This window comes from Drosophila rhopaloa, unplaced genomic scaffold, assembly GCF_018152115.1.
Source record: "Drosophila rhopaloa isolate 14029-0021.01 unplaced genomic scaffold, ASM1815211v1 contig_178, whole genome shotgun sequence".
Lineage (NCBI taxonomy): Eukaryota > Metazoa > Arthropoda > Insecta > Diptera > Drosophilidae > Drosophila > Drosophila rhopaloa.
Genome location: NW_025335059.1, coordinates 8,006,922 through 8,027,836, shown reverse-complemented (window position 1 = coordinate 8,027,836; position 20,915 = coordinate 8,006,922). Strand labels below are relative to the sequence as shown.

Sequence of the window (20,915 nt, the reverse complement as noted above, 5' to 3'; positions counted from 1 at the left end):
AGTATTTTTATTTTCACGCAAATTAAAAATTACTTAAACTTATAAATTTGAATTAACAGAAGGGCCCCCTTTAGCGGTTAACAGCGTCAGTTAACAAGGAGTTATCGGTAGAGGGTTCATCTCTAGCGTCTGTTAAGTAACAGTGCACATGTTGCCATCCCGATAAGAAGAAGAAAAGTCAAAACAAATAAATATCTATTGCAATTTCTTAATTTTAAAGGCAAAAAACAAGTGCTAGTCAATATGCCGAAGGTCAAAACGGAAAAGAAGAGCCGCATACATACCGAGGTGCAGAAGCAGGGTAAGTTCCTGAACCGAAGCATTCATAATCTGCTAGTAAACAATAACTAAATGTATTGTTCATCGCGGGAAATTGGTGTGCAATTATATTATTTAAATATCTATGAAATTATATTACTCCTCCTTTTTTTCTGGCAGGTATCGTTTTCAACAAGGACTTTGGACAGCACATTCTCAAGAATCCCCTGGTGATAACCACCATGCTGGAGAAGGCTGCTCTGAGAGCCACCGATGTGGTGCTGGAAATCGGTCCCGGTACGGGAAACATGACCGTTCGCATGCTGGAGCGGGCCAAGAAGGTGATCGCCTGCGAGATAGACACCCGCTTGGCCGCCGAGCTGCAGAAGCGTGTCCAGGCCACTCCGCTGCAGCCGAAACTCCAGGTGCTCATCGGCGACTTTCTGAAGGCGGAGCTGCCCTTCTTTGACCTGTGCATCGCCAACGTGCCGTACCAAATCAGTTCGCCGCTGATCTTCAAGCTGCTGCTCCATCGCCCACTCTTCCGTTGCGCCGTGCTCATGTTCCAGCGCGAATTTGCCCAGCGATTGGTGGCCAAGCCGGGTGACAAACTCTACTGCCGCCTGAGCATCAATACCCAACTGTTGGCCCGCGTCGACATGCTTATGAAGGTGGGCAAGAACAACTTCAAGCCGCCGCCAAAGGTCGAGAGCAGTGTGGTACGGCTGGAGCCGAAGAACCCACCGCCACCTGTCAACTTCACCGAATGGGATGGCCTCACGCGGATCGCCTTTCTGCGCAAGAACAAGACGCTGGCGGCCACCTTTAAGGTCACCTCCGTGCTGGAGATGCTCGAGAAGAACTACAAGCTGTATCGTTCGCTCAGGAACGAGGTGAGTCAAGCGAATGCACCTCAGCCGATTTTCTATAGTTTGATTTATCCTTTTGTTGGACTTGGATAGTGGACACATGTATTATTACATTTATTTGGTCTTTTTAAAATATTAGTTGTTTCCAAAACTCCTTAATATGACTTTTGGTAAAAGATTATTTAGTCCTGCCTTTCTGGGGTCTATAATGTGATCCAAACCATATTTCGATGTAGCATTTCTGTAAAAGAAATAATAATTCAGTAACCTATTTTTTATCAAGAAAATGACATATTGATTTCCCTCAGCCCATCGAAGATGACTTTAACATGCAGGCGAAAGTCATTGGTATCTTGGAAGAACAGGATATGGCCACCAAACGTGCGAGAAGCATGGACATTGACGACTTTATGAAGCTTCTGCTGGCTTTTAATTCAGCTGGCATACACTTCAATTAGTTTTATTTATTCATTAGATCGTTAAACTTTGTACAATTTTACCAACATTAATATAAATGTTAAGCCAACGAACTTTATTAAACCTCAGTACCTTTTTTCTTAGCCAAACTGGTTCCATTCTAGTACAGTAGATATTAATTGGCAATCCCTTCTAAAATCTAATATCAATTAGAAGAAATCAATGCTAATAATATTTATTGAATCTTTTTGACGTTTTAAAATATTTAATTTACCAACGTCTTTAAAGAAACGATTTTGATTTTCTTTTTGGCTAATAAAATACGATTTTCCCTATTGATGAATACTGTATTTAGAATAGAATCAGCTGATCTGTGTTTAATGCCGGAGAGCGGTGTTTATAAAGTGCGCAATTGAAAACTAGCTGATTAACTTCGATTTGCTCAGTCGCCGGTTGAACGTGGTCCACTGCAGTTTGAAAACCAATCAATAACTTTGGCCATGCGATCGCTTAGAATGATTTTGCTGCTGATGTTTTTCCTGAGCACCGGCCTTGTCTACGGCCAAAACCCGGATCCAGCCGTCCAGCTCGGTAAAAGCGATAAGTGAAAACCAAATCATTTATTTACTATTTTAAAATCATATATATATATATTCGTTTTAGCTTGCACAAAATTCAAACAAATTGTTTTCGAGAAACGCGTGGCCATCAGCTTTTTTTTTACCGATGCACCGATTACCTATGAGACGGTTGATTCTTGTCATGGATCACGACCTCTGATTGTAGATGGCACACCGGCAGAACCCAAGGAATTCCCCCATGCAGCTCGTCTTGGCCACCGGAACGCTAACAACGAAACCAAGTGGTTTTGTGGTGGAACCTTGATAAGCAATCGCTTGGTGCTCACAGCAGCCCACTGCTTCTACTCTGTGCAGTAAGTATGAAGTTATAGGACCCAAATGGGCATATCTGCCATAAATAGTTACAGTTTTTGATTATTAAAATGTAATTTAATGGGTAAACAACCCATGCAAACCGTATTATAATTTCAGTCAAAAGTTTGCAACACAATCGAGGCTATATTGCCGACCCCTTAAAGCATATATTTCTTTGATTATAACCATGTCCGTCCGTTTCTACGGAAACTAGTACATTTATGTTTATTAATTTTATTTCGGAAAAATATTGTTTCAAATTTATTTCAATATATTCTAATTTTTTCACAGTGGAGAAGTAAATGTGGTGCGTTTGGGTGAGCTGGAGTTTGACACGGAAGAGGACGATGCTGAGCCGGAGGACTTCGGCGTGCTCAGCCTGAAGGCCCATCCTGGATACAAAAACCCTGCACTCTACAATGACATCGGAACGGTTAAACTTGATCGGGAAGTCAAATTCAACAGGTACAAGCATCCTGCCTGTTTGCCCTTCGACGACGGAGAGAAGCACGAGTCATTCATCGCCATCGGCTGGGGCCAGAAGAAGTTCGCCCAGAAGGAGTCCAAGAAGCTGCTGAAGGTTCAGCTACAAGGCTATGGTGACAGGTGTGTAAGCACCACCGATGCCAACGATGAACTGCCCAAGGGCTACGAACCTAGAAGCCAACTGTGCATAGGATCAAAAGACGACAAGGACACCTGCAATGGCGACTCTGGAGGTCCTGTCCTGGCCAACCACAAGGATCTTCCTTGCATGTATCATGTCATGGGCATCACGTCTGCCGGCATTGGTTGCTCCACACCAGATATTCCAAGTCCCTACACGAGGGTGCACTACTTCCTCGACTGGATTAAGGGGGAACTGGCCTATCAGTCTTAAAGTGAATATGTTTTGGCATTTCGCTTAGTGGTTTCCATTTAGTCCCCAATCTGGGTTCTCAGAAAGCCATAAATATGCGATTTGTTAAATAAAAATTGGGTTTCCACCAGGCTAATAAATTTGCATGCATTTGAGTTTGTTCTCCAAAACCTGTTTGAAATTAAAATCGAACTGAGCTTTTCAGGTTTGCATTTCCACTGAAATTGTTCACTTGCCGATGATTTCAAAGTCGTGACAAATTATTTATATTTTTTGTGAATAAAGTTGATTATTATTATTATTAAATATGAAACATATATTTTCTGGAAGACCCGCTAAGCCAAGAACGTTATAACCCCGGAACTTTTCGATACAATACTCTTGGCTGTCAAACTGGATTTGTTTTGTATTAAATTTCTGCTTGCGTAAACCGTGAGCAAGTATAAGTATACATATAATTTCTTATCATTAAAAACGCGTATTTTCCCAGTGCTTATTAGCTCACCTGAGGAGATTACACTTAAGCCAGTCTCAAAGAGAAGCCTATTGGCAGCTAATAATGCTTTTAGTTTCTCACTGATCGTAGAGGCAGTCACACGATGAGGAGTGCGTACCCTGGTATGCTTGCCGTGCTGGGAGCAGTCCTGGTGATCCTATCAGTCGATGGGGTAACGGCTCAAGACCCGGATATAGTAAAAAGTTGGTGGGTCATAATTTCTCAAGAGATCTTTTAATTAAACTTTTGCCTTCACAGCCTGTACGGATTATAAGAAGAAGGTTTGGGAGGAGACATCTGAGTTCAGCTTCCTGATGGAGGGTGCTCCGATTATCTACAAGACCCTGGACAAATGCAAGAGCTATGCACCCCTTATAATCGGAGGAAGTCCTGCCTTGCCCAAGGAGTTTCCCCACGCTGCTCGCCTAGGAAATCGAAACGATGATGATGGCGAGCTGTCATGGTTTTGTGGAGGAACACTTATCAGCACACATCATGTGCTAACCGCAGCGCACTGTCATTTCTCGCCCATGTACGTATTTTTATAATCACAAACAAAATCTAATTAGGCCACATACAGATTTTAAAAGCTTTTATTTTATATGTTATAAATCTTTTTTTAGAGGTTCAGTGAATATCGTGCGGCTTGGGGAACTGGAGTTTGACACCAGCAGCGACGATGCCGAACCTGAGGACTTTACGGTGAAGGACCACACTATTCACCCCGACTTTCACTACCCGGTCCTTTACAACGACATATCCGTGGTGCGTTTGGATAGAAAAGTGTCCTTCAACGAGTACAAGCATCCTGCGTGCCTTCCCTTCGCCGACGGTGGATCGGACTCCTCCTTTATCGCCATCGGCTGGGGTCAATTGGAGATCGTTCCTCGCACCGAGAACAAGAAGCTGCAGAAGGTGAAGCTCTTCAACTACCGCACTCGGTGCAGCACTACGACGGAAAGTAATGATGAGCTTCCCGAGGGCTATAACCGGACCACACAACTTTGTGTCGGATCTAGCCAGCACAAGGACACCTGCAACGGCGACTCCGGTGGACCGGTGCTGATCTATCATCATTCCTTCCCGTGCATGTACCATGTAATGGGTATCACATCCGTTAGCACGTCCTGCGACACCCCAGACCTGCCTGGCTTGTACACAAGGGTGCACTTCTACCTGGACTGGATTAAACAGGAGATTTCCAAGATTTAGTAAATCTGAACTACATAAGAAAAGTGGAAACTAAATTCCAAATCGAAACCATAGTCAATATCGTAGGTAAAGTTTTTAAAGAAATTTTTTAAATTTGCTTTACTTAAAAATGGACTTACATAATGCAAAATAAATATTCTATTCCTTTCAAGATTGTAACTGAACCAGACTAAATTTAAACGAATTGAATGTAATAAAGATGTAAGGAAGCTTACACCTGATATGATAATGAGATTGCTTCATTTACTTATACGTATGAAAATGAAAATACAATTTTAGATAATTAATCGAAGATTAAAATTTTTTGGAGAGCCTTAAAATGTTTTAAACTCAATTTTTTTATTCAACCGTTTTGTAGTTTTGCAATAATATAAGCCCACGTAAGTACCAGCGATCCTAATTGATAATTATTCCAAATTATTCTAAATTTAATTATTACACAGTAAAGTACAATTTTAATATCAATTGTTGTCTTTCGATTTGCATACCTATAGGTGAAAGAAAACAAATCGGGCTAATCGGTTGAAGAGCGGGGATTTCTATTAGCTTTTACCCCCTTGAACCTCACCTGCGCTTCCAATGGGGGTCCACAGCTGATCGATCAGTAACTAATTGGGAGCCAAACCCGTTCGGATCTCACAGTCGATTACCGATCGTCACCAGAAGATGTGGACGCCTCTGCAGTTTTCCCTGCTAATCATTCCGCTGGCATGTGTTTTTGGCCAGCATTCGGATATGGATATAGTCATGTGTAAGTACATTTTGATAAGAAAGCTACACCACTTATGTTTACATTTAGAAATATAAGAACGATTTTATTCTTAATACCAGGAGTTACATTTTTAATGGTTAGTGCTATCAAATAATATTTAAGAAAAGTGTTTTTCAACGGTTCTTCGTGATTTCGTAAGTTATAAAATACTAATAAGCTAAATCAATATCCCACAGCCTGCACGAGATATAAGAAGAGTGTTTTTGAGGAGACAATCTCCTACGGTTTCCTGCTCCCAGGTGCTCCGATCGAGAGCCGGGTCATCGACAATTGCAGGAGCTACACGCCCTTAATTGTAGGTGGTCATCCGGCCCAGCCTCGGGAATTTCCGCACACGGCACGCTTGGGACGTCGTCAAGATCTGTTCAGTCGTACCGACTGGTTTTGCGGTGGCGTTCTGATCAGCGAGCGGTTCGTCTTAACCGCTGCCCACTGTCTGGAATCGGAAAAGTAAGCACTGAAAATTACGGAAAGGGGGTTTTTGCGGTCTTAATATTGGGTTAAGCCGCCAATACATTTTAATTTTAAATAGTCGATCGATTTAATCTGTTGTTTATAGATTTAACTCAAAATTATATTTTTTTTAATTTTCTAAAACTAAAAACTTTTTTGGAACACAATTCCTACATATTTAAAATGTATTGTCGGCAAAAGAATTACAATTAAAGAATATTTGGTTTTTAGAGGAGAAGTAAATGTGGTGCGATTGGGCGAACTCGATTTTGATACGTACGAAGATGATGCGGCGCCCAGGGATTATATTGTTTCCGGATATGTAATCCATCCGGGCTATGAGGATCCCCAGTACTACCATGATATAGGACTAATCAAGCTGATGGAGGATGTTATCTTCGATCTCTATAAGCACCCCGCCTGTCTTCCGTTTCAGGATGAACGCTCCTCCGACTCCTTTATAGCCGTTGGCTGGGGAAGCACAGGACCTGCGCTAAAGCCCTCGGCCAAGCTGCTCAAAGTGAAGCTGGAGCAGTACAGAGATGGGGTACGCATTTTCACGGAAAATCAACATCAAAATTATGATATTTTAAATTCAAACTTCCATAGGTGTGCAAAAAACTGCTTACCCGGCAACTGGAAGAATTCCCGCGGGGATTCGATGCGAGCAACCAAATCTGTGTGGGTTCGGAGATGGCCCGGGACACCTGTAACGGCGACTCCGGCGGTCCTCTACTGATTTACCACCAAAAATATCCTTGCATGTACCATGTTGTAGCAATTACATCGGCAGGATTGTCCTGTGGTACTCCGGGAATTCCCGGAATATATACTCGCGTGTATCCTTATCTGAACTGGATAACCCGAACCATAGCCAAATTTTAAAAATGTATTAATAAATGACAGTCCAACTATAAAACCAACCCAATTATTACTCATTTTATGATAAAACTGTATATGTTTAGAGTAATCTTGTTTGGAAATGGATACAATTTAAATTAGAGTAAAATTTTTTTTAATTTTCATAGGTTCAAAATGAATATGATTTTTATGTATTTGTATTTCTTGTTAATATTTATGAGTACCTCAAATTTAAAATACATATTAATTTAATTATACTTTTAAGAAAAAAATGATAAAAACATCTCCGCAAAGGTTATTGGTTAATTAATACCTCTAAAGATATTCATAACTGAAACTGCTTAATGGTTTTCTAACGGTCCGATGAATTTAGAATCTCTGCATGGTGACTGCTGTGCATCCCTGCAACATCGATAGCTCATACCTATCGATTGGGCATCGATAGTTGTTTACCTTTTTTTCCCTAAAAAAAAGAAACATTTACAAAACAAAAGTTGTCGTTAATTGCAAATTACCAATGGCCAGAGGTGCGAACCAGTATGACAACTAAAATGTAAGCGGATATCCTGCGCAGGATACCACAACACACTTTCCCCGTTCCTGTCTGCGCCACACTTTAGTTAAAGGCCCCGCATAATTGCCAATTGTGCCGGATCATGGAACAGGAGCAGGATAATGAGCAGGAGCAGCTGATGGAGATGGAGCCGAAGCAAGAGATGGACGTGGCGCAGGCTTATATAACGCGGGCCAAGATGAATCCAGCCAAGAAGGACAATGAGAAGCGGCGACGCAAGGATGCCATGCGAAGGGTAATTAGTGCGCCTGTGTGTGTGCGCATTGCTATCGTGTGTGTTTTATACCCTTGCAGAGAAGGTTCCAATTTTGGCCACTATATGATTTAAATATTTCATATATCCTTGGAAAACATCAAGCAGAAGTTTGTATCATAGTGCCTCCAGAATATTATAACCTATTTCAGAGATCCTTTTTGGATGTCTATATCATTAATCTAAAAATATGAAATAATTAAACCTAGAGAAAAAACCTACTGATCGGTATTACGATTTATTGCTCATATTAAGTTTGCAAGGATGTTCCAAACTATCCCTTTTATGTTTATACTAAACCGAAATATTATTACAGGTATCGATGATATTGCGGAAATGCGACTCGCTGCGCTCACCGAGCGACAGTCAGTTCCTGGAGAAGCACCCGGATATAGTGAAGGCGACCAAGAAGCGCAAGGAGCGAGTTGAGATCTACAAAGAGCGAGTGGTGGAGCGCGAGGATGCGCCGCAGGTGATCGAGGCAAAGGTAGAGCAGCTGGCCAACATTATTTCACAGGCCAAGCACCTAGTTTGCTATACTGGAGCCGGAATAAGCACGGCTGCTCTGATTCCGGACTATCGCGGCAGCCAAGGCATCTGGACGCTACTGCAGAAGGGCCAGGATATCGGGGAGCATGATCTGTCCAGCGCCAATCCCACCTATACACACATGGCACTCTACGAGCTGCACCGCCGGAGACTTCTGCATCATGTGGTGTCCCAGAACTGCGATGGCCTGCACTTGCGATCCGGCTTACCGAGGCATTCGCTTTCCGAAATCCATGGGAACATGTATGTGGAGGTGTGCAAAAACTGCCGGCCGAATAGCGTTTACTGGCGCCAATTTGACACCACGGAGATGACCGCCCGCTACTGCCACAAAACCCACCGCCTTTGCCATCGCTGCTCGGAGCCTCTGTATGACACCATTGTGCACTTCGGAGAGCGAGGGAACGTCAAGTGGCCGCTAAACTGGGCGGGAGCCACTGCGCATTCGGAGCGGGCGGATGTGATCCTCTGCCTGGGCTCCAGTCTCAAGGTGCTCAAGAAATACACCTGGTTGTGGCAGATGGATCGGCCTGCGCGCCAGCGAGCCAAAATCTGTGTGGTTAACCTGCAGTGGACGCCCAAGGACGGGATTGCCAGTATCAAGATCAATGGGAAATGCGATCGGGTGATGGCGCAATTGATGCATCTACTTCACATTCCAGTACCCGTTTACACCAAGGAAAAGGATCCCATTTTCGCACATGCAACGCTTTTGATGCCCGAGGAGCTGCACACGCTGACGCAACCACTGCTTAAAAACGCTGACGAGGAGGAAGCCTTCACTACCACCACTGAAGAAACGCAAGACTCGACCATCTCCAGCGAGAGCTGCAGCTACAACTACTGCGACCTGCCCATTGGCAAGGGTCCCCGCATACGCACGCCCATCAAGAATGGGCGAAGGGTCAAGACCAACCTGGAGCTACGTCAGAAATTCAAGGTGATCAATGGCCAGGACGAGGAGATTAAGGTGGAGCAGGTGGAAACAAATGGGGAGATAAAAACGGAGATTGACACCACCCCACAGCTAAAGGATACACCCATTAAAATAGAGACTGAAGTGAAACTGGAAGAAATAGAGAGCCCGAACACCATTTTTAAGCAAGATCTGAATCTTCTGGAACTGCTGCCCAAGCTCGAACCTCTTTCCCTTAAAGAAGAAAAAGAAGAATCGGTGAACAATGGTTTCCTGGAACTGCCCAAGCTAGTCGCCATACAAAAAACTCATGTAGAAAGCGTTACCGCTCTCCCTGTTGAGCTGAGATTAGAGCCACTTCAGCTGCCTCCGCTGGTACCCATTGGAGCGCCACTGTCGACGCCCTTTGTCGAACCCAAGATGGTCCTGCCGCCTGCCTTTCAGTCGCTCAATATCCAGGTCCAGAGCGATGGCGATGGAGGCTCCACTACAGAAAATGATAACGAAGAGGAGGAAGAGGAAAGCGAACTGGCCCAGGTCGATTTGTTAAGGCAAAACAGCGATGAAGAGTTGCTCCGCCAGCTGCCGACTTGGTACGATGCCAAGTACGCGTACTCCGGCCTGCACAGCATCCTCATACCGCCACCAGCAGACCTGAACATCTGGAACTCGCAGGTGGTGCCAAACTTTGCGATGAATCGATCCGCAGCCAGCTGTGACTTCTGCTTCGATCGGTATGCGGAGCTAGAGTGCCAGTTCTATCGACGTTGGAACCTCAGCCAGCGCAAGCACAAGAAACGGGCCAGGAGCGGTCGGTTCGTGGTCTGCGATTGTTGTCCGACATCCGACGATGACGATGACTACGATGAGAATATATCCTTGGCACACATCGCAGCGGCGGAGACGGCCAAGCGAAAACAGCAGCTAAGCACGAGTTTCCCCAGGAAACTGGCTCGTACCCAAGCGGGATGGTACGGCAAGGGCTATAAGAAGGGACGGAAGCGAAGGTAGATGACCAGATGATAAATCCTTCACGGCAGTGATGGTCGCCCCTTAAACTAGGGTGGGTCTTTTTTTTTAAAGCTAAGCTAGCAAGACAAGTTTAAGTCATTGTTCTTTAAAAACTTCTGATCTTAAATTTGTTCTAAGAATACTTAAAGTGTAGGAGACCTGCCCTAACCGAGACATATGCTCGCTTCAATAGTATTTTAGCTTTAGGATAATAAGTCATAGCATAGATGGTAGTGCCAGCTAGCATAGGTTGAGGTTCCGTTTTCATAATTTGTACAAGTTTTTTAATATGTACCATCCGGGTGTCCTTGTCATTATGGATGATATTTTTACCTAAGGGAATGTCGCTAAGTTTTTGTCTATTTAAGTTATTTATTAAGTCAGTTATTAACTGTATTTTAATTGTGAAACTTATTTGTCTCAATTGTGAAACTCTTGTCTTGGTATTTCAGTATATACTTGCACTTGTTTAAGTACTTTTAATCAGTTTAAATTTTTCCTACAATTGCTTTTAATTTAAGCCAAATTATTTAGCGTTTTACTTAACCACGCTTAAAACCTATCTTCCGCCCTTAAAAATTTAAGTTAAATAAACAAAATGGCATTATGGTATAATGAAATGCTGTCGTGTTTTATTAATAACCCTTAAGTTGATTAATTTATTTAAGCACTGAACAAAATTGTACTCTTTTCTATATTATGAGAATTGAAATTGAAGACTTTTTTTTTAAATTCTAATTTAATCCGGTACCACCCTTATAAAAATCAGAACTCCAATCGTTTAGCTTTCATTATCTGTGTAGAACCAAGTTTATTGATTAACTTAAACTTAAAGTATTGCTATTTTAGTTGTAGTTTTGCGATCGCGTGTGTGTGAGTGCTTGTGTGTGATTAGGCATTCCATGCTGAGAATGACCGGAAGCGTATAATTGGCTTCCGCCCAACCTTCAGGAGGTTTCAATCCCTGTGTGGGTGTGTGAGTCTCACGTGGAACATTGCAAAATACCCAAGAATCAACAGAAGACCAGGCAACGGAAACAAACAAGGGAGAACTACACACATAGAAAACAGCAGGTTGATTAGATTAACGCTATCGATCGATATTACTCGGGGGGCAGGGCGTGGGCATGGGCGTGGACTTTTCAGGGTGCAAATACCGCACAAAACATAATACCTAGAGCTACGCCGGAGCTGCCAGTGGGCCAATATAAAAATACAAAGTTTCACAAATACGAATACAGATATGAATACAGGACGTGGATACGAGAAGCGGGTGCCAATTGAAATGTGGGTCTTTTAAATGCTCTGAGGACGCAATGTCAGCAGCGAATCACGTTTCCATATAATACAATTATCCAATTCCATAGACAGAAATAGGTCGCGTGCTTTGAGCACGTCGGCATTGAGATTAAAATCGCTGCGGCGATATTTTTGAGTAGCGTTTTGGGGGGAATGGAAATGGGAATGATTGCTTAGATGGGCCTGAGACTAGAGCCGGGTTCAGGAACAGCTGCTTAGGCCACGTAGATGAACATGTTAATATCGTCATCGTCGCGCCTCATGTATTTGTGCTCGATGAGCCACTCTAGCTGTTCCTTGATCATCTTCTTGGACGGCAGGAACATGTTCTTCAGTATATCGATGAGTTCACCCTGAAAAACAATTTAAGAATCGAACTTAGAATCTCTTGAATGGCCTTATTTCCAATCCAATTACTCACCTGGAGCGCAGCGTTGTTCATCCGTTTGCGCACCTTCATGATCTTGATGATGGCCTCTTGTGTGCGCAGAATGCGCAGCTGCACAATGGACTGATTGTCCTCCTGCTGCGAGCGTTCCGTGCTCAACTGCAGGCGCCCGATGAGATTGAGCTGGGGGAAGCAAACAGCGATTACGGATTGTCTACAAGTTATCTATTATCTGTACTCACTTTTCCTCGTCGCTGGGACTTGCCATTCTTGACGATGGCAAACTCTTGATTGATATAGAACATGGTGTTCTCGGCGAAATCCTTGGGCGAACTGATGGTCGCCGGCTCCATGAGCAGAATCTGCTTCTTTATTTTCGGGAACGCCACAAGTGACCAAAGAGTTCGCCTCAGTTCGGGATCTTTAAAATACAGACAAGGTTTTAAAACATAACTGAACAGCTAATAAATAGTTAACCCTAACCTGGCAGTTCAGTGGCCAGGCGAAGATTCTCGTAGGAGATCTTGTCGTGTTGCCGCTGATTCCAGGCAAACAAGACGGCCATTTGGAAGGTAGTCACATCCAGATCATAGCGGCCAAAGTTGTTCACAAAGGTGATGGTGCCGTTGCTCATGTGATGGTACCACTGAAGCTTGCGACCGGAATGCTTCTTCTTGTAGAACTCCTCCACATCGGGAATGTAGTCCTCCAGCTCGATAGGCAGTGAGACTGACACTCGCTCCGAGCACCGGGCCCAAGCGCCCGCGTTGAGTATTTTAATGTTGATAGCATCGTGCCGACTGATCGAGGTGCGGAATTGAGTATTCAGATCTTCGCTGACCTGCAGATTAAATAGATAAGTAAATTTGCTGAAGTCATAGATTATCTAATAGAACCCACCTTAATGTCCTGGAACATGCGCGCCAGCCGATTCACATAGTCCGCCGGCATGCCCACCTCGCGCAGCCACTCAACAATGTCCTCCTCCTTCTCGCTGTCCGCACTTGTTCCCAAAATCAAGCTGTAATTTTATGGAAATCATGAAATGTAAGATTCAACAAGACAATGAATCAGAGTTCCAAACTGTATATGACTAACTGTGTGGAAATAGCAAAAAAAAAAAGCTTAAGCGATACGTACAAATTGACCGAAAAAAACATATTCATTATACAAAATCGTTCTTAAATTAATATCAACTTGAGTAACCTTTTCGGGGAAGTAAATATTTGTGTACTTTTTTATTTCAGGCTTTTTAAAGTAACCAGGGAATCTTTGAAACCATTTAATTATACGCACTTACCGCCTCGTCAAATGAACTTTGTGGTAGCGCATGAAGACGTCCTTGTTGTTGACGTATTTCAGGACCAGCAGGACATCGCGCAGGCGTGCGTCGATCTGTTCGCTGGTGAGGCGCTTGCTGAGCGGCGTTCGTCGCAGCAGCATGTCGCAGTAGTTGGCCAGCAGTTCCGGGCATTTGCTCTCCGGCGCCGTGTATTTAACACCTCGGTTGGCGATGCTTGTGGGCAGCTCCATCTTGAACACGCTGGTGTCGTTGACCACCGTCTTAAAAGCGATATCGCGGGCAGTGAGGAAGCGGGGATCGTCGTTGAAGGCGTTGCGCACCAGGTCGCTAAACTTGTTGAACAGCTCTAGTAGCCGCTCTACGTATTTCTCCGAGTCCTGGGTGATCACCTCTGATGCGGACAGCATGTCGGCCAGTCCGGCGGACATAATGTGCCGCTGCAGGTCACCCATCATGGCCTCCACGCCCACGCCATGCAGCACGCGATCCATAAGGCGGAACATGAGATTCAAACGCTCCGTTTCATAGTCCCTGATCAAAGCCGGACACTCAGCAATAATGGAGTTCAGATGATCCACTATGAGCACCTTGACCAGTGTGTATGTGAGTATGCTGAAGCTGCTGGGCTCCAGATAACGCTTGGCCCTCACCTCCTCTTCTCGCAACTTGGAGTCGGCGTATTTCATGTAGGCCAGCACTCCATTTTCCTGCTGCTGCTCCGCCGACTTGAGGCGGTAGAACTCGGCGGTGGCCTTGAGATAGGCCATCTCGAAGTTCTCCCTGTAGATCTCCAGCTTGTCCTCGGCATTCGAGGAGAGATTCACATAGCTCTCGCGCACGCCCACCACCAACTGGGCATCGTAGGCGTCGCCATTCCGCTCGGCGTGCACAATCTTCATGGCCGACTCCTGCAGGCGGTGCTTGATGTCGTGGAAGATGTGCTTGTTCCATGAGTCCAGCATCAGTTTGCGCACGGGGCTGTCTTCCGTGGGATTTTTCTTGGAGCTGGAGGTACTACTGCTCCCGCTTCCGGAAGCCGCTGCCGCTGCAGCTGCTGAGCTTGTGGAGGCGGATGTGGAGGCGGCAGCAGCGGCGGCGGCTGACGTAGAGGCTCCGGCGGCGGATGAGGTGGAGGCTCCCGACTTTCCAGCCTGGCCGATGCAGGAAGAGCCTGAAGCTGCTGCCGCCGCGGCACTCGTACTCGCACCCGACGCGGATACGGATGCGGAGGCAGAGGAGGAACTGCCGCTAGTCGAGGGCTTCACCTGGGGAGACTGCTCAAGCTGGCGAAAGGGCAGCGGCAGGTAGTTGGACTGTGTGAAGAACTTGCGCCACTCCACAATGTAGGTGGCCAGGAGGGCCTGTTCGCCGCGTTGAGCCTGCACTTGACTCTGTGCCTGGACGATAAACTCGACGATGTCCTGCTGCAGACAGTCGTAGATCTTGGCCGCGCCCTTCTCGTCCCACAGGCAAACGAAGTGGACGCCAAAGAAGAGGTCCTGCCATTCGCGTTGCGACACCGTATCCTGGCGCAGGAGCTTTAAAACAATCCGCCTCTTGTCCGGCCAAACCTCTTCAAAGATGTCCCTGTCCCGTTTCCCCGTTGCCTGCCGCATAGCACAGAAACAAAATTAACACATGCGTATATGTATATAGATGATTCTCCCGCTGATCGGGTCACTTACCCGTAGCATTTTGATCGTAGCAATCTCTTTGTTTTTGTTGCTGGCTTCACTTCATTTATATTAATTGTGATACCAGATTCTATTAAAATTCAGCCAGCCTATCGTTTAAAACCTTTTTACCGATGATTTTTAAAACTACCAATCGGTAAAAATTGTTTGAAAAATTGTTCAACACTCAATTTCTTTTAAAGTGCGATAGATTGAAAAATAACTTTTATTTAACCAACTTCTTACAAATGTTAATATATATTTATAAACATAATGGTTTAATTATAAAATAAATACATATATATATTTAACAAGTAGGATTTCCCACACTTTAGTATCGCACTGTCCACAGTGAGCATTGTTATATTTAAAATATACGACAAAAAGCGCCTAATCGTAATCGCAACGGTGTTATATTTTACCTATTAATTTAATATAATTACGTGTTTCAAATTATTTATTTTCCATTTAAATCTTTTGTAATTTGAAGGTGTTGTACAACTTGTGATCTATGAAGTGCCTAAAAATCGGCTTCCACAATCGACCTATCGACTGTGGCAGTCGATAAAAACAAAAAACAATCCCGAATCTTCGGAATGCAGCAAAAGTGCGGGAAATCTGCGGAAATGCTGTAACTCGCAGACAATTAGGGAAAGTTGCCAAGCTCCGCGATCTTCAACTACCGAGGGATTCCGTTTAAAGTGTAACTGTCAAATGTTCTTGTCAATTGTTTTGTGAAATTCGCCAGTTTGCCCATTTCGTTTTGGTTTTTTTCTTCTCTACCTCTTCGTGCGCGAGTGAAACGGAAGTATTGTAAGCAACCATTTGCCGCTAGCCATCTCACTCTAGCACACGTCCCCGACCTAATGTCTGCGCGAGCGAATGTTTCGTGTTATCCAGGGTTGTCAGGCTGTTGCGATAGTTCTAGTTCCGCATTTCAATATTTTGCGTAATATTTTACGTTATGTTGATATAACAACCTTAAAGCCTGCACTGTTGATTTAAAAATAAATGATATTACTTTAAAGGGTAATGTTTATTTTTAATACATTACATACAGAGAACTAAATTTATAATACAAACAACTAGTAAAATATGTATATAATATATACACAATAAAAAAACAACAACTAAAAGCTTAGAGAAGTGCTTTTTAAAGGAACTATATAAATTTTTAAAAGTAAAGTTTATGTTAAAATTAATTAATAATGATTTTATTGTACCGCCTGTTTGTTTACAACCTGAGAAACTTTGGTAGACAGGTGGCAACCCTAATTTTCCTTTATGAAATTGTTCCGTAATGCTAATGGTATATTTTGTTAAATAGGCTGCGGTCACACTACATTCACCATTTCTCTTTGTTTGCGGCGGCGGCGCTCGTTGAAACGGCCGTGCAAAACGAATAAAATTGCAGAAAATGCGCTAGCCCCGTGCGGCAATGTAAATAAACAAGGCTCAGATGAGCAGTAGCCGATCAAGTGCGATTAACCAGCAAAATGCACGGAAAAAGCGATATTCAGTGACGAAAACAACAACTGCGTTCATTGACGTGACGCGCGAGCGTGAGTGTGTGTGTTTGTGTGTGCTGGCTGCATCCGTGTGTGCGTGTGAGTGATTCCCATGTGTGTGTTGTCAAAAATGCGTTTTTAAAAACAAGCCAGCAACAAACAAATCACCACAACACGTCACAAATTGCAATAGTAGAAGCAACAACACCTAAAATCAAAAGCCCCCAACAACAACATCTGTCGTGTTCTCAGAGTATGAAAAAAGGAAAGAGAGAGGGGGCAAAAAGAAAGTCAACAGTCGCGTGTGAAATGAAATTAAAAAAATGTCCGTGTGCTTGTGTGTTGAGTGTATAGAATTGAGTAAGAAGCAGCGCGGCAAAAGAATATAAGTAATAGCAACATCGAAAACGGAGCCAGCAACAACAAAAAATAACCAATGAAGCAATAAAATTTGGCATAATATTGCAATAGCCGACGTTTGTCTCTAAAACCCCCCAAAAACCACACAACACAAGAAGCACAAATCTATTGCCAATGAGTCGCAGACAGTCATTGGATCGACCAGGTGAGAAAATACAAAAAAAAAAATTACAACAAAAAAAATCACACTCGTAATCACACTAAATTTTGAGGGCGAGAGCCTGCAGCATCCGATTTTGATTTTTAAAATGCACTTTGCGCATGTTCTCCTCTCGCTGTTTTGCTCTCGCTCTCGCTGCTCTTCGTTTTTGGGCTAAAAATAAACGCGCTCTCTCGAAACGCTGGCTGCGCAGCTGCTCCCAAACTCTTGAACTTTGTAAACATCTCCAACAATCCAACTATTCGGTTATTGTACAGTGACAAAAACTACTATTTTATTTAATAGTTAAAAAACTAAATCACAAATATGAATGGAAGAGGAGACAACTATTTTCCTTGCTCGCTCTTCACTCGCTCGCTATTCTATTTTTAACACGAATTTCATCACTTGAGCGGGGAAAAGAGAAAGTATCTGTCACTGTCTTAAGCAAATGTAAATGTGGCTCATATAACCCTCCTGTTTTTAAGTGTGTGTGCGTCTGGGAAGAAAGCAACCAAAAGCCATAAAAACTAAAAATTCACAAACTTTGGTTTTTTGGTTTGTTTTGTTCGTGTTTGGTTTTTGCCAGGGCCATAAATATTATGGAAGAAATAATTACATGATAAAAGGCAGACGAATTAATTTGGGTTGTTTCTTTTTTAGCTTATCAGTATCGATAATTTAATGAATAAGAATAATTTATTCTAGCATTCTCTAAAATCTTTAAAGAACATTGTTCTCAATATTTTATTTTAAAAATCATAACCAATCATACAATATTTTAAAACATTTCTTTAACAAAAATGTATCATTTCTAAAAACCTAGAGAAAGTGTTAATTGTTATTGAAAAACTGTTCACTTCTTTTACTTATCTATTTATTACTTTATAATTGTATTTATTTTGTACATTATTTTTGTTGTTTTTATTATTCTTCCTGTTTTCTTTTTTGAATATAACATCTTTGAGGTCAACGAAATGCAAGGTAGACTTGTCATGTTAGAACAAAAAACATTTTTTTAGACAACGAGAAGAGAACACTTATCTAGAATTTTCACTGCCATGCTGGGTCTGGGTAAATAATAATGGGTTCAGGCATAGCTGCTTGGCGTTGAGGAATGCTGTCCACTTATCAACTGCAATTAGCGTTGAATGCTAGTCGTGCATCGCTTGGAAACTCAGACTGTCCGGCCCCTCGCACACACACACACCCACGCATGTTTGTGTGTTCCTTTAATTTATTTATAACATTCAATGTAAACTGTGCTCAAGCGCCAGCACAAACAATTTTCGATGCAAAGCAAAGACAAGAGCAACAAAAACAAGCAGTAGGATTTGCTTGATTTTTTTTGTATTATTTTCCGCTTTTGTAGGTCAGGGTTGTCGTGTGTAATGCAATCGTACAAAACGTGCCAGCAAATTGAATGAATAAGCGTGGCTAACGACAAACCGCCCATATATTCTATTGCACTTGCATTTACAACAATTGCAGGGTATTGTCAAAAATTACACATAAATATATAAAGCATAGCATCAAGTCTAAGTAGCTACGATTAATTGGTTCGCGAGAACTGCAGCTAATAACGGGTTTAAGGCAGGTTAAACTAACTTGATTGTGATCTATGATATTCGCAAATAGTTTCCGTTTCTACTTAAATGTAACAAGCCTGTTGCTTTTTTTTAGTTGGTAACCTAAAACGATAAAGAATTAAGTGCTTAGTTTGGTTTCCATTTTGTATATTAAAAAAATTAGTAGTTTATAATGCTTTAAAATGTGTAATGATAATTGTTGAGAAATTATTTTTTAAGATCTTACAAAACATCGAAAACAGCGATCGAGTTATGAATTTTACAAAAATTAGTTTTGAGTTATAAATCGGTATATGTCAGAGAATTTGTTTTATTTTGTATTTTTAGAAAAATTGTTTCGAGTTATTTAATAACTTCTTAAAATGAATACACAACATTTCGTTAAATACAACTGGAATGTGATTTTTCGTGAGTCGTACTTCTTAACAATTCGATTTCCTAATCTACACTGACCCTATTTCTACCCAGTACCGATAATGTTATCGATATTTACAGTGTTTACATGTGATACGAGGGGTAAGCGAATATACAAAGGCGTGTTGGCATGTTTACACTGAAAATGTTTTTCCATCTACCGGTTGATTGATTGCCATTATTATTGTCTGGGGAAAATCGCTCTGGGATTTCGGCTTAAACTCGATTTAGAAAGTCGAGCAGGAATTCACCCTTGGAATTTATTTGGAGAAGGCGTTGAAGCCAATATTATTCGATTTGTTTTTATTTCTTCGATTTTCGCACTGTCTTCTTCGCGTTGACGCGTGACAAGGAGTCATTAAATTCTGTTTAAGGTAAAATCGATTTTCCAGGCCATTAGGCGCCATTAGAATCGTCGCCTATTTAAATTTTCACATGGTTTAATTGTATTGCGGTGACAGTTTGGGTCAGCATTATTTATTAATCAATAAATAAATGAGACCTTATCAAGGTTACTGTTTTGATTGTGTAGGAACTTTTTTTTTGTAAAACATTTCGTAATGTTTATATGGAATTAACCAACCGATAAGCGATAACTTGTTGCTGTTCAAGTGCAAATACAGTAGATGTTGAACAAATTTAAAATTTAAAAGAAACACAAAAATGTGATATTTTTAAGTTACCCAGTACCTTGGGGTTAATAAAATGATATAATAAAATGATATAAATCGTTAACATATGTATGTAGCTAGCAATATATTAATTTCACCATTTTTGTATATTTGATTAAAATCTCGATAATGATTCAACGATTCTTTCAATGACTCATAATGGTTACATACATGTATGCAAAGTGAACTACATATATATATTTGCTTATAAGTGCTAATGTTCGTGTTATAAAGAGCTTTATTGGAACTTATTCCTTGTGCCCAGTATTACATTCGCTATAAATTTTATTTGCTTATCAACTGAGAGTTTTGGGGGCGACGCTCTACCAAGGTTTCGTTTTCTCTCACGATAATTTTCCAGCAATTTCTCTCTGGACTCGAGTTGTTATCAGTGCATTTGTTCTTTGTTGTGCCTAATTGCTCTTGGCATTTTCGCTTTTGTGCAATGATTTACGAGTGCCAGGCAAGGCCAAGAACAATGTCGGGGAATGAAAATTTGATTAGCATATAGAAGGGTCCCTAAAAACTCCTTGTCGCAATGCCAAGCATCGTCATCCTCGTCGAGTCACATCATTAATCTTGGCACACAAAAGAGCCTCGACCTCATCTCGGAGCTGCAAAAAAGTTGGCAAAAGTTGCCAAAGCAACGCATCGGGCTATTAACTCCCCTTTCTTTCTTTCCCACCAGCACTTTCCGTTTTTGGCTTTTCCCTAATTAAATTGCTTTGATTTCTTGGAAATCTGGGAAAGTTTTCTCATCTAGCGTCGAGGCTTGTGCAGCAAATTACACGAATCCTTGTGGTTTCCCGTTTTTTTTTCGTCGAGGTTGTCACTTTCTTTGCCGGGTAATAAAGCTGGTTGCCAGCTAAATCAATTTGATTCTGGGTTCTAATAATATTTTTGTTTTGTTCAACATAACAACTTTTTTAGCGAAACAAAAAAACATTTCCACGGGAATTTATAATTACTCTCCATGTTTTTCTGATTTTAGTTGACTTATTTTAATATGTCAATATTGTTTAATATTTTATGGAAATAGATCTTTTTAGCAAAGATACTTCAGTTATTTTTTATTT

At 42.1% G+C, this 20,915-nt stretch overlaps 7 protein-coding genes across 8 annotated transcripts in view; 6 read left to right on the top strand and 1 right to left on the bottom strand.

Moving 5' to 3' along the window:
* Positions 1 to 136: 136 nt before the first annotated feature.
* Positions 137 to 1,672, top strand: LOC108050302 (probable dimethyladenosine transferase). The gene is made up of 3 exons (XM_017131926.2): positions 137 to 301; positions 439 to 1,151; positions 1,436 to 1,672. The coding sequence occupies exons 1-3, from the start codon at positions 244 to 246 to the stop codon at positions 1,583 to 1,585; spliced, it is 921 nt and encodes a 306-aa protein (XP_016987415.1). The 5' UTR covers positions 137 to 243; the 3' UTR covers positions 1,586 to 1,672.
* A 296-nt stretch (positions 1,673 to 1,968) lies between these two features.
* Positions 1,969 to 3,644, top strand: LOC123037582 (serine protease snake). The gene is made up of 3 exons (XM_044459015.1): positions 1,969 to 2,135; positions 2,208 to 2,478; positions 2,771 to 3,644. The coding sequence occupies exons 1-3, from the start codon at positions 2,045 to 2,047 to the stop codon at positions 3,357 to 3,359; spliced, it is 951 nt and encodes a 316-aa protein (XP_044314950.1). The 5' UTR covers positions 1,969 to 2,044; the 3' UTR covers positions 3,360 to 3,644.
* Positions 3,645 to 3,901: 257 nt separating this feature from the next.
* Positions 3,902 to 5,275, top strand: LOC108050248 (venom protease). The gene is made up of 3 exons (XM_017131818.2): positions 3,902 to 4,037; positions 4,093 to 4,366; positions 4,458 to 5,275. Exons 1-3 carry the CDS (start codon positions 3,938 to 3,940, stop codon positions 5,044 to 5,046), a joined length of 963 nt encoding a protein of 320 aa, XP_016987307.2. The 5' UTR covers positions 3,902 to 3,937; the 3' UTR covers positions 5,047 to 5,275.
* Positions 5,276 to 5,597: 322 nt separating this feature from the next.
* Positions 5,598 to 7,199, top strand: LOC108050301 (serine protease snake). The gene is made up of 4 exons (XM_017131924.2): positions 5,598 to 5,797; positions 5,995 to 6,268; positions 6,503 to 6,818; positions 6,881 to 7,199. The coding sequence occupies exons 1-4, from the start codon at positions 5,713 to 5,715 to the stop codon at positions 7,154 to 7,156; spliced, it is 951 nt and encodes a 316-aa protein (XP_016987413.1). The 5' UTR covers positions 5,598 to 5,712; the 3' UTR covers positions 7,157 to 7,199.
* A 315-nt stretch (positions 7,200 to 7,514) lies between these two features.
* On the top strand, positions 7,515 to 11,055 carry LOC108050288 (NAD-dependent protein deacetylase Sirt7). The gene is made up of 3 exons (XM_017131900.2): positions 7,515 to 7,526; positions 7,753 to 7,941; positions 8,276 to 11,055. Exons 1-3 carry the CDS (start codon positions 7,515 to 7,517, stop codon positions 10,433 to 10,435), a joined length of 2,361 nt encoding a protein of 786 aa, XP_016987389.2. The 3' UTR covers positions 10,436 to 11,055.
* A 160-nt stretch (positions 11,056 to 11,215) lies between these two features.
* On the bottom strand, positions 11,216 to 15,215 carry LOC108050287 (cullin-5). 2 transcript variants are annotated; one of them, XM_017131897.2, is made up of 7 exons: positions 15,111 to 15,215; positions 13,423 to 15,032; positions 13,023 to 13,143; positions 12,606 to 12,963; positions 12,365 to 12,543; positions 12,156 to 12,305; positions 11,216 to 12,087 (listed from the first exon to the last, which is right to left on the bottom strand). In XM_017131897.2, the coding sequence occupies exons 1-7, from the start codon at positions 15,117 to 15,119 to the stop codon at positions 11,950 to 11,952; spliced, it is 2,565 nt and encodes an 854-aa protein (XP_016987386.1). In that variant the 5' UTR covers positions 15,120 to 15,215; the 3' UTR covers positions 11,216 to 11,949. The 2 variants fall into 2 exon arrangements, with proteins under 2 accessions (XP_016987386.1, XP_016987387.1); XM_017131898.2 differs by lacking the exon at positions 15,111 to 15,215 and having other exon boundaries at positions 13,423 to 15,041.
* Positions 15,216 to 15,523: 308 nt separating this feature from the next.
* LOC108050261 (nuclear receptor coactivator 6) overlaps positions 15,524 to 20,915 on the top strand; it is a 47,496-nt gene continuing 42,104 nt past the window's right edge. Inside the window, 2 exon segments of the mRNA XM_044459119.1 lie at positions 15,524 to 15,801; positions 16,426 to 17,171. Coding sequence (XP_044315054.1) covers positions 17,141 to 17,171 — 31 coding nt within the window. The 5' untranslated portion in view covers positions 15,524 to 15,801; positions 16,426 to 17,140.

Bases quoted from the DNA above. Each gene is read 5' to 3' on its own strand.
- LOC123037582 (XM_044459015.1), top strand. From the start codon at position 2,045: ATGCGATCGCTTAGAATGATTTTGCTGCTGATGTTTTTCCTGAGCACC. The intron at 2,136-2,207 runs GTAAAAGCGATA...TATTCGTTTTAG, and splicing joins GGATCCAGCCGTCCAGCTCG to CTTGCACAAAATTCAAACAA. The intron at 2,479-2,770 runs GTAAGTATGAAG...ATTTTTTCACAG, and splicing joins CACTGCTTCTACTCTGTGCA to TGGAGAAGTAAATGTGGTGC.
- LOC108050302 (XM_017131926.2), top strand. From the start codon at position 244: ATGCCGAAGGTCAAAACGGAAAAGAAGAGCCGCATACATACCGAGGTG. The intron at 302-438 runs GTAAGTTCCTGA...TTTTTCTGGCAG, and splicing joins TACCGAGGTGCAGAAGCAGG to GTATCGTTTTCAACAAGGAC. The intron at 1,152-1,435 runs GTGAGTCAAGCG...GATTTCCCTCAG, and splicing joins ATCGTTCGCTCAGGAACGAG to CCCATCGAAGATGACTTTAA.
- LOC108050287 (XM_017131897.2), bottom strand. The intron at 12,964-13,022 runs GTGGGTTCTATT...TTTAATCTGCAG, and splicing joins GCATGTTCCAGGACATTAAG to GTCAGCGAAGATCTGAATAC. The intron at 12,544-12,605 runs GTTAGGGTTAAC...TGTATTTTAAAG, and splicing joins CCTGGCCACTGAACTGCCAG to ATCCCGAACTGAGGCGAACT.
- LOC108050248 (XM_017131818.2), top strand. From the start codon at position 3,938: ATGAGGAGTGCGTACCCTGGTATGCTTGCCGTGCTGGGAGCAGTCCTG. The intron at 4,038-4,092 runs GTTGGTGGGTCA...TTGCCTTCACAG, and splicing joins AGACCCGGATATAGTAAAAA to CCTGTACGGATTATAAGAAG. The intron at 4,367-4,457 runs GTACGTATTTTT...ATCTTTTTTTAG, and splicing joins CACTGTCATTTCTCGCCCAT to AGGTTCAGTGAATATCGTGC.
- LOC108050301 (XM_017131924.2), top strand. From the start codon at position 5,713: ATGTGGACGCCTCTGCAGTTTTCCCTGCTAATCATTCCGCTGGCATGT. The intron at 5,798-5,994 runs GTAAGTACATTT...AATATCCCACAG, and splicing joins GGATATGGATATAGTCATGT to CCTGCACGAGATATAAGAAG. The intron at 6,819-6,880 runs GTACGCATTTTC...AAACTTCCATAG, and splicing joins TGGAGCAGTACAGAGATGGG to GTGTGCAAAAAACTGCTTAC.
- LOC108050288 (XM_017131900.2), top strand. The intron at 7,942-8,275 runs GTAATTAGTGCG...ATATTATTACAG, and splicing joins GCAAGGATGCCATGCGAAGG to GTATCGATGATATTGCGGAA.